Here is an 11,404-nt window from a genome sequence, read left to right as displayed (position 1 = left end):
CTGGCTTTTAGTTACTGGCTCTGCGGGGATGCTCCGTCACTGGGTTTACTTAGAGTTGCCTGGAGGAGGGCCCCGGGACGGGGGCTGTGTGCTGGGTTTGGGGGAGAGACGGCCTCGTGCCCACGCCCACTGCCCCACTGCAGCGGGCGCCCTGACTCCTGCTGGAAACAGTGGGGGGTGGATCGCGCTAAGTTGTGCTCTTTTGTTTTTTCCATTTATCCTTTTCCCAGGTCATACTTAGCTGTTGCCTTTGGACTGGGAAAAAAGGGGTGTAAATAAATAGTGATCATCCCATTATGCTGGCTGCAGTTTAAGTATTTGAGAAAGGGTGTTTGTTTTTATTTTACATGTTGGTTTTTTTTTCCTCCTAAAAAATCATGCCTCAGAAGGAAAACCTGATCTAGAAGCATTTCTGCTTTCACTTTGATTTCATTTGGAAATAACTGGTTCTTTGGTTTGGTCTGTAAAAACAGCTTCATGGTGAAGCACATATGTGACTTAACAATAAATGAAAGCTGAAGATACGTTCTCCCTACCCCCACTCCCAGTTCTAAATGTATTAAATTTTCCAAAGTTCTGCTGGCCTTTTTTTTACTAGTATTAGTTTCAGGTCTCCACTTTATATAAGAGCTCTTTTGACATGTTAATTAATCTCTTGTTCCTTGAAAATAACTTTCAATTACAAATTTCAAATAAAAACAGGCAGTGACCAAAACCTGCATTGCCTCTAAGCGTCTGATCAGGTACCAGCAGGGGGCTGACATCTGGGGCTCCTGGAAAGCGCATCTACTGAGGAGAGGCCTGTGGGGGCCACTCTGACCTTGGGCCCAGGCTTCCCTCAGCACTCAGGAGGCTGTCCCCGCGGGAGGGTGGGCCTAGGCTTCCCTCAGCACTCAGGAGGCTGTCCCCGCGGGAGGGTGGGCCCAGGCTTCCCTCAGCACTCAGGAGACTGTCCCCGCGGGAGGGTGGGCCCAGGCTTCCCTCAGCACTCAGGAGGCTGTCCCCGCGGGAGGGTGGGCCCAGGCTTCCCTCAGCACTCAGGAGGCTGTCCCCGCGGGAGGGTGGCCCCAGGGCCCTGGGCCCAGGCTTCCCTCAGCACTCAGGAGACTGTCCCCGCGGAGGGTTCACCCACGAGTCCTCAGAGAAGGAGCATCAGAGTTCATCGTGATGACCAGGGTTGTGCCCTGTGACCCAAACCCACACCCAGGCAATGCAAGTGGTTTCGGAGGTCTTGAGCAGGCTGTGACCTGCCTGACCCTCCAGGGGTCTCGGCTCGCTGGCAGAAGTAGACGCCCTCTGTGGTGGGCAGCTTGGCCTGTGAAGCACCGCGGCAGGACGCCTTGGGGAAACTGCAGCTCTCGGCCCCGACCCGGACTCAACCAGCGCGCAACTGGCGGTGGCTGGGCTGGGGGAGTTGGAGAACCACCGCGGGGCGTCGCGGGGCAGTCCTGAGCGCCGTCAGCCTCCTGGCCGCCGCTGTCACCGCCTCGGGCGCGTCCTTCAGGGACAAGCCTTGTCCCCCCCGGCCCAGCACAGCCTCACCCCGAACGCCGCCTCCGGACGCCCACCCGCGGGGCCTGCTGGCTCCCCGGGCCGCACGGCCTCCGCGCCCCTCCGGCCCGCTTCCTGCCTGGACGCGCTCGGGAGTCACCCTGCCCTCGACGGGGCACGGGCGGGACGGCCGCAGCCGCAGGCCTGACCGCGCGGCGCCGGAGCCCAGGTGTGCCGACCCATCTCAGCGACCGGGCCCCGGCGGAGACGAAAAGCAGGCGGCCGGCAGACGGCCCCGCCCCGCCCACCGGCCCCGCCCACCGGCCCCGCCCACCGGCCCCGCCCACCGGCCCCGCCCACCGGCCCCGCCCACCGGCCCCGCCCACCGGCCCCGCCCACCGGCCCCGCCCACCGGCCCCGCCCACCGGCCCCGCCCACCGGCCCCGCCCACCGGCCCCGCCCACCGGCCCCGCCCACCGGCCCCGCCCACCGGCCCCGCCCACCGGCCCCGCCCACCGGCCCCGCCCACCGGCCCCGCCCACCGGCCCCGCCCACCGGCCCCGCCCACCGGCCCCGCCCACCGGCCCCGCCCACCGGCCCCGCCCCGCCCACCCCGAGTGTCGGGCCCCGCCCCCGCCTGTTATTGGCTGCCAGCCCGGATGTCCCGTTCACTGGCGCGTGTCAGGGAGGCGGGCGAGGAGCCGCTGGCAAAGCCTCGGCGCTCATTGGTCCCTCTGCGCGTCAGTCACGCGGCGGCCTCAGGCGGCGGGTCGGGCGGTTCCGGAACATGGCGGAAGGCGAAGGCTGGCGGGTAAGCCCGGCGGGCGCTCGGGGCCCGGGGAGCCGAGTCCGCCGGTCGGAGCGGGCGGCCGGGCACCTGGTCCCCCGCTCACGGCCCCGTGCCCGCCCCCGCAGCCGCCGCGCCCGTGCGAGGCCTACCGCGCCGAGTGGGAGCTCTGCCGCAGCGCCGGGCACTTCCTGCGCCACTTCTACGTCCACGGCGAGCGGCCGGCCTGCGGGCAGTGGCGCCGCGACCTGGCCAGCTGCCGCGAGTGGGAGGAGCGCCGCAGCGCCGAAGCCCAGGTGAGGCCAGGTGAGCCGGCCGGGCCCGCCGAGCCCGGGAAGGCCGGGAACCAGAGGCGCTGGGCGCAGGGGCGGGCCTTGTCCAGCCCTCCGCGTGTGCTTTGATTTGTATCCTTCAAAGGTCAGTCTGGCAGCCGGGCTGGGAGAGGACGTGGTGCCGGCGCGGGAGACCAGTCAGGAGGGGTTCTTAGTCCATCTGTTCAGCAGACACTTACCGCTTGGATGCTCTTGGACATTCAGGAGCGGTTAGAACATTCTATGCCTTCCTGGCTCCTACCTCCTAGTCTGGGAGACAGTGGTGCCCTGGAGCTGATGGGGGGAAGGGTGGAGAGGAGCTGTGAGCGTGCAGAGCTCGTGGGATATGCCAGCAGGACTGGTGAGTGTAAATGCCCAGTCCCTGAGCAGTGGAAGAGAGAGTTGGCGGGTCTTTATGGGAAGAAATCAATAACCTTTATACATAGCCTGTAAAGGTAGATCTTATACATCAGTAAGAGAAATGGATATCACAATGGAGAAGCGGACAAAAGGCATGGAGAAGGGATTCACCCTGAAAGGACATCAAATGGCCTGACACACATTTAAAATGACAGAAAGTGATTTCTGCCCAGCGAAGCGTCTACTGGGGTTCGGAGAGTCTGAGCGCCTGGGCAGTGCTGGGGGATTGTGGGTGTTTTGATTCTCTAAATGTCAGATGCATGCCTTTTGATCTCAGAGTCTCACTCCTGGAAGTATATCCTAGGGAGGTAATTGGGTGACAGTTGAAAGTTCAAAATGTCCTAAAAGTGACCTGATGTCCAGTCGTAGAAATTTCACCAGATAACGAACATCTTCCCCACCGCAGAGTATTACACAGCCATTTAGTAACCTACCCACTTGTGGAAAGGTAATGAGGAAAGCAGGAGGTGCATCTGCCAGGAGGCGATTATTCCTTCTTTCGGGAAAAGGGTGGCAGCTCTGAGACGTGGGCCTCGAGCGGAAGCTGTGACCTTCACCTCCACGCTGGAGGTCTGCAGGGCTTTCACGTTTGCTTTGCATTTCTGGTCGCTCTTAAACACCAGCAAGTGGAGGAAATGAAATTCTACATGTAAAGTGGCCATCACAGTGCCTAGAAAACCCCAGGCCCCATCAGGGTTGTGACCTGCTTCCCCAAGTTTCCTGGCGGGGGCGGCGCCTGCTTTCGCTCAGTCTCTGCCTCTGGCCACTCTGTCAGGCTCACCTCTCCTCACGGCTCAGTCCCCAACCTGTCTCAGCTGGTGAAGCTGATTAGGTCAACCGAAAGCATCAGACCCTGGGGCCCAGAAGTGCACGCCTCCACGATAGGTGTTCTCGGTAGCTTGGAGGGGAGTGATCTCAGTGTGTGCTGGGCTGCACATGTGGGCGGGTACACGTGGGGCTGCCCGTGACCCCGTCTCCTTTGCAGCGGTCCCTGTGTGAGAGCGAGCGGGCCAGAGTTCGGGCTGCACGGAAGCATGGCCTGGTGTGGGTGCCCAGGCAGAGCCCCCCAGAAGACTGGCACCTTCCTCTGCCTGAGGAAAAGGACGGGTGACCAACCCAAACAGTCCAAAGGGTCCCTGGGAGCTTCCGTCTAGTGTGGGACACGGAGCCCTCACCTCCAGCCTCGCCTGCCCCGCTGTCACTACCAGGTTTGGAGCCGGTCCACCCAGCACGCAGTGTCCCTATGGCCAGCCGGACAAGCCTGGGGACAGCGGCCCAGGGAGGCTGTCCCGAGGGCTGGGCCCCTCAGACGAACCCTCCAGGGGCAGCTCTGATGTGTGGGGACACTCGGTGGGGAATGAGGCGGCCCTCCCTGGCCCTGCACTGGTGACCAGCACGCACCTCGGCCACGGTGCCCTCCCACCATGGCCACTCACTGCTCCTTCCCTCGGAATTTCCCCCAGTCGTTTTTATAAAACGTGGATTATATCAAAAGACATTTCACAGGTTTGATTCCAGATAGAAACTAAATTACATCCAGGGTTTAATATTGAAAGAGTTAGATGCGGGCAGTGTTAGAATTTTGTATGCTTATGTTCTTGTAGATGCTTTTAAAATACATGTTCTTGAACCAAGAAGAACCCTCCTTTAGAGGTCTCTTTCTTCTGCTGAAATGATGTAGCCTTTGGGGCCACACGGCTGGCCCGCTGCCTGGTGCTGTGGACCTGGCCTGCGGCGTCTCAGCGCCTCCCCGCAGGCCCCAACCGGGGCACAGGTATGGCTCCGCATCGTGGAACCTGTTCTTAGGGGCAGAATAACCCACCCCTTCAGAACGACGTTCATTATGGGGCCCCACCCGTGTGCCCCAGGAGTCTTCTGTGACTGTGAGCGGCGGGGGTGTGCGCACAGGACCCCCAGAGCAGAGGTGAGTATAAAGGCACAGGGTGCCCCCTCTGGCAACCAGGGCCCGTCAGCTGTGGCTGCAGCTCCGTTCACGGGCATTTTTTTCTGTGCGAAGAGAGGGAGGGGTACCTGGGCCTTCCCGGGTCTGAGACCCCTGCGGGGGGCTGTGTGCTGAGAACAGCGGCCACCCCCTGGTTCCTGGGATTCGTGCGGCGGGCCATCGGCGCCGTGAGGAGCCCCATGCCTGCTCGGACACTGAGCGTGCCTCCAGTACAGGGAAACGTGCCTGTGTCCACGCACGTCCATTCCGTGGGACTGCAAGCCCGAAACGGACATGTGGCCTCCATCCTGTGGAGTTCGGGAGATGGACAAGGATGTTCAGGCGTCAGCCGTGAAGATTGAAACCGGCAGCATCTTTCAAACTCAGGACAGAGCCCACGGTGATGAGATGTTTGGGTAGTGACCCGGTGCAGTGTGATCTCAGGAACGCCGGCGGTTCTGGGGCCGGGGTCGGAGTGCCATCCTGGGGAGCCGGTGATATGAGAACTTGTGGTGGGGCAGCAGGGCTGGGAGCCGGGACCTACTCGGGCAGCATTGTTGGTCTCTGGTGCAGGTGAGACTGGCCGGGAGACGTGACCGGGGAACTGCACTCGGCATCTCCCTACCGACCTCCAGTCTCCTGCCAGCCTCTTGTGACCTCCAAGTAAAAGGTTGAAACTAAACAGCTGGCTGTGACCTACTGACTTGATTGTCCTCCGTCACTGAGGAAAGCTACAGGCTTGAAAGGCACCTGCGAGGGTGGGGCGGTGGGGAGGGCTCTGAGTGCAGCCCTGTCCAAGGCGGCGGCTGGAAGCTCGCGAGGCCGAGGAGGAGCCGCAGGCTGACAAGGCGGGGGAGGGCAGCCAGGGTCCTCCAGGCCAGTGCCCACGCTGCATGCTCCTGCAGGCACCACCACACACGCTGAGTGCTCCCGCAGGTGACACACACACTGGGTGCTCCCACAGGTGACATACCCCCTGGCATGCCTGCCCTGAGGCGGGCCCCCGCCTACACGGACCCTCACTGCTGGGCTGCTCTATGTCCCCGCCCAGTGCTTCTGGGGGAGGCCTACCCCCTGCTGCTCTGTGCATCATAAGTCACTTCAGGGATGTCTGTGACCCCAAGGACTGCAGCCCACCAGGCTCCTCTGTCCGTGGGGTTCTCCAGGTAAGAGTACTGAAGTGGGTTGCCACACTCCTCCAGGGGCTCTTCCTGACCCAGGGATCAAAACTGCGTCTCCCATGGCTCCTGCATTGCAGGCCAGTTCTTTCCCACTGAGCCACCAGGGGAAGCCCCAACCCCTGCTACTGAGCATGACTGTATATGGAGGCTGGTCTTTAAAGGACTGATTAAGGTGAAATAGGATTGCTTGAGTGAAAGTCACTCAGTCATATCTGAATCTTTGCGACCCCATAGAATATACAGCCCATGGAATTCTCCAGGGGATCTTCCCAACCCAGGGGTTGAACCCAGGCCTCCCACATTGCAGGCGGATTCTTCACCACCTGGGCCAGAGGGGAAGCCCAGGGTTGCATGGGCAGGCCCTAACGCAATGACTGGCATCCTTACAAGAAATCAGGGCACGGAAAGACCACACAGGGGCACAAGAAGATGATGGCCATCTGCACACCAAGGAGAGCAGCCTTGGAGGGCACCAGCCCTGCCCACACCTGGACCTGGGGCGTCCAGCCCCGGAACTGGGAGAAGTCAATGTCCACGGTTTCAGCCCCTTGGTCTGTGGTGTCTGTTCCGATGCCAACCTTACGCCTCCCCAGCCCACACTGAGTGGCCTCGGCCGGGTCAGGTGTCAGCCATCCTGGAGGACACACCGCCTCACCAGTGGGTTCCTGTCCTTGACACTCTCCTTGGCACCTCTCTGCCCCGCAGCTTAAAACCCAGAGCTGGCCCTGCCTCTCCTTGGGGTGCACGTCCTTCACCTCCACTCCTGTGGTCACTGCTTCTTGCCGGCGGCTTCTGCCCCTTCCTGGTCGCTGGAGGGCAGCAGTCAGAGTGGGGGCCTTCTCCCCAGGCCAGGCAAGCAAGGGCAGCCCCCTCACCCCTGGCAGCTTCAGATGGGTTAACTAACAGAAGACAGAGACACGGGGCTCAACACGTTTATTCACAGTGGGCCTGACCCATCAGCAGCAGGCTGGAGCCCGGTGGGGTGGGGTCTGCCGGGCAGTGTGTCCTGAGGGCAGCTACCTGCGTCTCTACCTCTTGAACTCCACCTGTGTATACACCTTGGTGATGTCTTGGTACCTGCCTTCCGGTGGCTGGTAGTTGGCGATGGGTGGCGTGTAGTCTGGCCCTTGTCTCTCGAAAGGAAACAGGCTGGGATCCCGCTTGGTGGCCTCAGCATGGAGCTCTGGGTCTGTGAGCTCCAGCTCCTGCAGAGCTTCCCGCTGGGCCTCGAGCAGGGACGCGATGGCGGCCCTCTCCTGCTCATGCTCACGCTGCTTGTACAGTGACCACTTCTTCAGGAGCAGGGCTCTCCGCTCGCTCTCCTCAAAAGGGAGCTCCACCGGCGGCCGCTGCCTGGGGACACGCAGAGCCAAGGGTGTGGCCTGGAGGCACAGACCTCACCGACCAACTGCACAGGACCCGTGTCCCCGCTGGAAACGTGCGTGGAACACAGGGACAAACTAAGGGGCGGGAGGGTGGATGCGGCAGCAACAACACTGGGAACCCGTGCCGTTCGCTTTACGTGGAGACAAGAAACAGCGATCCCCCCAGCAGACCGTGGTGAAAACCGGCTTTGGAGAAAAGTGAAATGGTGTCGTGAAAACAGACACCAATATCCCAGGGAGTTGAGAGCCTGTCATCAGCCCTGGAGACCCCAAACGGCGGGGTCCCCCGACACAGCGCGGCACTGCTGTATAAACAGGCTCTGATGAGGCAACAATCCCGGCCACCCAACTCCACACACATTGGCTTCAAGCATGTGCATCCCAGAGCAGGAGGCTGAAGGTTTGCTGCCATCCGGAGGGGCGGGGGCTGTGGGCCACATTCGAACCCGCTCAAGTCCTGCCCAGAGTTTCCCGCCCACACTCGGCCATTCAGGAACAGCGCCCAGCACTTTCTCCAGGAGAGGACTCGGCACCGGGCCACGCCAGTCCCGGCCTATGACCCTGCTCACGACAGGTGTGAGGCTCCCATGACACCACTTCCTGAAGGTGACAGAACTGCTTTGCCCCAACACCTCAAGCCCAGAGGCCCTTACCTCGCTTGATTCAAGAACTTGACCGGGGTGATAAAATCCTCAATGGGAATCAGCTCCTGGGTTGCCTTCTCCAGTCGCCGGATCCTCTTTTTCAAGCGCTCCTTTGCTGCCTGGTCTTTCTTGGGGTCCACCTTCTTCTTCTTCCGCAGAGGCTCTGCTCTGAAGCACAAGGCAGACACTGAACGTCTTCCTCTGTGGTCTCGTGAGTGTGCAGAGACATGGCACTAGGGAAAGTGCCCGCACACTGGAACTGTGCTCTCCGCGAGGAAGAACTGTGTGCGCTGGCTTCCTCGGACATCCTCCAGCGAGGGTCCTCAGAAGAACCGGGCATGGTCAACCCAGGAAGGGGTGGAAAACTCCACTCCACGGGGTGTAAGGGCATAAATTAAAGAGAAGTGCTCATCTCTAGTGCAGGGGTTCAGGTAGGCCCCAAACTGATGAATTACACGCTCATTTCTCATATTTTTTTATGTATTTTTTAAGCTGAAGTGTAGTTCCTTAACACCATTGTGTTAATTTCTGCTGTATGGCCAAGTGATCCTTTTATGCATACACACATCTTTTTTTCCATTCTTTTCCATCAGATTATCTGAAGATATTAAATCTACTTTCCTGTGCTATACAGTTAGACCTTGCCATTTATCCATCGAAAACTTTTGTTACTCACATTTTAAATAGATATATGACTCATAAACACGAGTAAGACTAAAAGAGACTGTATAATAAAAATGACTAGCAACTTCCTGTTTATACCGTTTGACATTTTAACAAATTTCCTCATTCTCCAGCACCAAGTCCGGTTTACCCTAATGAACACATCTGCTCTGCCCATAAGTTACTATTCGGAACAATCGAATCCTCTGGCATCAAGGCTGTCTCATGAACGACGCCCGCAGAAGGTGTCCAGGGTCCCAGGTGGAAACAAGGACGCTCCGGCCTCCCCACACCTCTCCAGGGAGGGAGAAACAGACACCTTTTACATAAGAATCCCTTCAAGACGAACGACCTTTTCTTCAAGCCATTCTGCATTTAATTTTTGACCTGGTTAGACAGAAACCGAACGTCGCGCACCCTCGCTCTCCGGGCGCCCGGGCGCGACGCCCCAGGCCGGGCCGGCGGCCGGCTTACCTCACGGGCACGAGTCCCCAGAAGGACAGCAGGGAGGCCCGCCGCCGCGCGTCCCTCGGCTGCGTCCGCCGCGCCCCCAGGAGCCTGGAAGAGACCGGCCGCGCGTCAGCGCCCGCGTCCCCGCGAGGCCGCCCGGGACCCCGGGGACCGCCGCTCACCCCGCGCCCGCGCGCCCGCGCCCGCCCTCACCCGCCTGCGGGGCGCAGCGCGCGCCAGGCCGCCCCCAGCGCCGCGGCCGCCATGCCCCCGGGTCGCCGGCTGCCGCTTCCGGGCGCGCGCCGCGCGGCCGTCCGCCCCGCGCTCGGGTCCGGCCGCCGCGCAGCCCCGCGGCCCCGCGTTCCGGCCGCCGCCGCGCCCGGCCCCGCCCCGCCGCGGCCCCGCCCCGCGCCCCGCGCCGCTCGGGGGCCCCCTTCCCGCGGGCGCCGCCCCGGGCCGCCCGGCCTGCGCCCCGCGAGGGCCGCGCGCGGCGCGGGGAGGCCGGAAGCGCTCGCGCGTCAGGCGAGCGGGCCGCGCGGCAGACGCCCTCGCGCGGGCGCCCAGTGAGAGCGCGCCGGCGGCGGCGGGGGCCCGCCAACTAGCCCGCCCGCCCGCGCGCGCCCCCCGCCGGCCCCCCCGCGCCCCCGCCGCCCTCCCGCCCGGCCGGCGGCCCGGGAGCCGCGCGGCCCGAGCGCGCGGGCAGCGGTTTCCCGCCGGGGCCGTTTGGCAGGCGCGCGCCGGCACTTCCGGCGTTGCCCGGGAGCCGCCGCGGGAGGAGCGGCGCGGGGGATGCGGCTGTGGCGGCGGCGGCGGCGGCCGAGCGCGGGGGGCGGCGGCGGCGGCGGGCGCGGGCCAGCGATGGCGCGGCGGCGCTGAGGGCGCGGGGCGGGCGGCGGCCGGAGGGCGGGCGGCGGCGGCGGCGGCTCCATGGCGCGGGCGCGCTGAGCGACGCGGCTCTCGCCTCAGCCCGGCGGCGGCGGCGGCGGCGGCGGCGGCCGAACAATGAAGCTCCTGAAGCCGACCTGGGTCAACCACAATGGTGAGCGCGCGCGGGGGCCCCGAGCGCCGGGCCGGGCCGGGGTCTGCGGGCCGCGGGCCGGCCTTCCCGCCTCGCCGCGGCGCGGGGCCGGCGGGCGCGGGCTCCGTCCTCACGCTGGGGCACTGGGCGCCGCGCGTGCTCGCGGCCCCGCACGTGCGCGGAGCCCTCGGCCGCGGCCCCGCGGTCCGGGCGGAGGTCACAGCCGGGCGGCGGAGGCGCCCCCGGGCTCAGGCCGGGCGGGGGCCGCGTGTGACGGCCGGGCGCGGTGGCCTTTCGCTGGCGGCGTGTAGACCTGGAAGGGGCACGTCCTGCCGTACCCGGGGCTGGATCCGCTGACACTGCCTCCGAGTGGAGCCCCGTGACTCCGGGCTGAGGCCCTCTAGCCCGCGGGACTGCGTTCGCACCGAGTTGGAGCGTCAGGGCCCCTCGAGTGGAGCGCGCGGGGCACAGGCCGGGGCCCCACGGCACACCCGGAGCGGACTGGTCAGCGCCCTGGGTTAAGAGACTGGTGCAGAGACGTGTGCGGTGACCGGCAGCCGGGTGCGCAAACCTGCTTGCAGGATCTGGCCTTGGCTCCCTGGGCAAGGGAGGGGCGCCAGCCGCCACCCCCTTCAGGCAGTGCGGGGGGCCCTATCCTCCAGACCAGGGTCCCCGCCGCCGCCGGCTGTCTGACTGCTGATAAGTAGGCAGTTCCCCTGGTTCTGTCCTGTTCCTCATTTCTACTCAGCCGGGCGCCTAGAGGGAGCTGCAGTCTTCTTTTAGAGCTTGTGGGGTAGGTGCTTTCACCTTTCCTAAGCCAGTAGCTTTTTAGTTTTGAATTTGGATCTCAGGATGCCTTCTGCAGCAGCTGAACAGAACACCAGCCTGCTCTTTGGCTCGGAAGTGCTCTCCCTTTCCATCTTCCTGCAGGGTATCGCGTTTCTGTAATTTCCCAGGGTCCAGGTGAGGTCCCCCTTTGCTCCTGAGTTACTCACTAGACCCTCTCCAGCCCCAGGGGGGGCGCCTTAGGTGCCCGCAGCGCAGGGGCTGCCTGGCTCGCTCCGTGTCCCTTGCCACATTGTGCTGTACCTTCTCTACAGAGGGCCTGATGG

The 11,404-nt window shown here is 63.3% G+C and overlaps 3 protein-coding genes across 3 annotated transcripts in view; 2 read left to right on the top strand and 1 right to left on the bottom strand.

The window, feature by feature from the left end:
- Nucleotides 1–2,244: 2,244 nt before the first annotated feature.
- C19H22orf39 (chromosome 19 C22orf39 homolog) lies at nucleotides 2,245–4,254 on the top strand. The gene is made up of 3 exons (XM_055405679.2): nucleotides 2,245–2,302; nucleotides 2,407–2,574; nucleotides 3,995–4,254. Exons 1-3 carry the CDS (start codon nucleotides 2,279–2,281, stop codon nucleotides 4,118–4,120), a joined length of 318 nt encoding a protein of 105 aa, XP_055261654.1. The 5' UTR covers nucleotides 2,245–2,278; the 3' UTR covers nucleotides 4,121–4,254.
- A 2,794-nt stretch (nucleotides 4,255–7,048) lies between these two features.
- MRPL40 (mitochondrial ribosomal protein L40) lies at nucleotides 7,049–9,642 on the bottom strand. Its single transcript, XM_055405678.2, has 4 exons — nucleotides 9,488–9,642; nucleotides 9,299–9,382; nucleotides 8,171–8,329; nucleotides 7,049–7,485 (listed from the first exon to the last, which is right to left on the bottom strand). Exons 1-4 carry the CDS (start codon nucleotides 9,538–9,540, stop codon nucleotides 7,161–7,163), a joined length of 621 nt encoding a protein of 206 aa, XP_055261653.1. The 5' UTR covers nucleotides 9,541–9,642; the 3' UTR covers nucleotides 7,049–7,160.
- Nucleotides 9,643–10,156: 514 nt separating this feature from the next.
- HIRA (histone cell cycle regulator) overlaps nucleotides 10,157–11,404 on the top strand; it is a 45,917-nt gene continuing 44,669 nt past the window's right edge. The window contains exon 1 of the mRNA XM_055405669.2: nucleotides 10,157–10,313. Coding sequence (XP_055261644.1) covers nucleotides 10,277–10,313 — 37 coding nt within the window. The 5' untranslated portion in view covers nucleotides 10,157–10,276. The remainder of the gene's footprint in view (nucleotides 10,314–11,404) is intronic.

The sequence above is a fragment of the Moschus berezovskii genome, chromosome 19 (genome assembly GCF_049115385.1).
Source record: "Moschus berezovskii isolate FMDL1 chromosome 19, NW_MosBer_1.0, whole genome shotgun sequence".
In the NCBI taxonomy this organism is placed as follows: Eukaryota; Metazoa; Chordata; class Mammalia; order Artiodactyla; family Moschidae; genus Moschus; species Moschus berezovskii.
The sequence above is the reverse complement of the archived record's forward strand: the minus strand, read 5'-3'. Positions and strand labels throughout refer to the sequence as shown.

Coding starts and splice junctions, on each gene's coding strand:
- C19H22orf39 (XM_055405679.2), top strand. CDS start 2,279: ATGGCGGAAGGCGAAGGCTGGCGG. Junction 2,303..2,406: donor CGGAAGGCGAAGGCTGGCGG/GTAAGCCCGGCG, acceptor CCGCCCCCGCAG/CCGCCGCGCCCGTGCGAGGC. Junction 2,575..3,994: donor GCCGCAGCGCCGAAGCCCAG/GTGAGGCCAGGT, acceptor TCTCCTTTGCAG/CGGTCCCTGTGTGAGAGCGA.
- MRPL40 (XM_055405678.2), bottom strand. CDS start 9,540: ATGGCGGCCGCGGCGCTGGGGGCGGCCTGGCGCGCGCTGCGCCCCGCA. Junction 9,383..9,487: donor GCGCTGCGCCCCGCAGGCGG/GTGAGGGCGGGC, acceptor GGTCTCTTCCAG/GCTCCTGGGGGCGCGGCGGA. Junction 7,486..8,170: donor AAGTTCTTGAATCAAGCGAG/GTAAGGGCCTCT, acceptor GCGTGTCCCCAG/GCAGCGGCCGCCGGTGGAGC.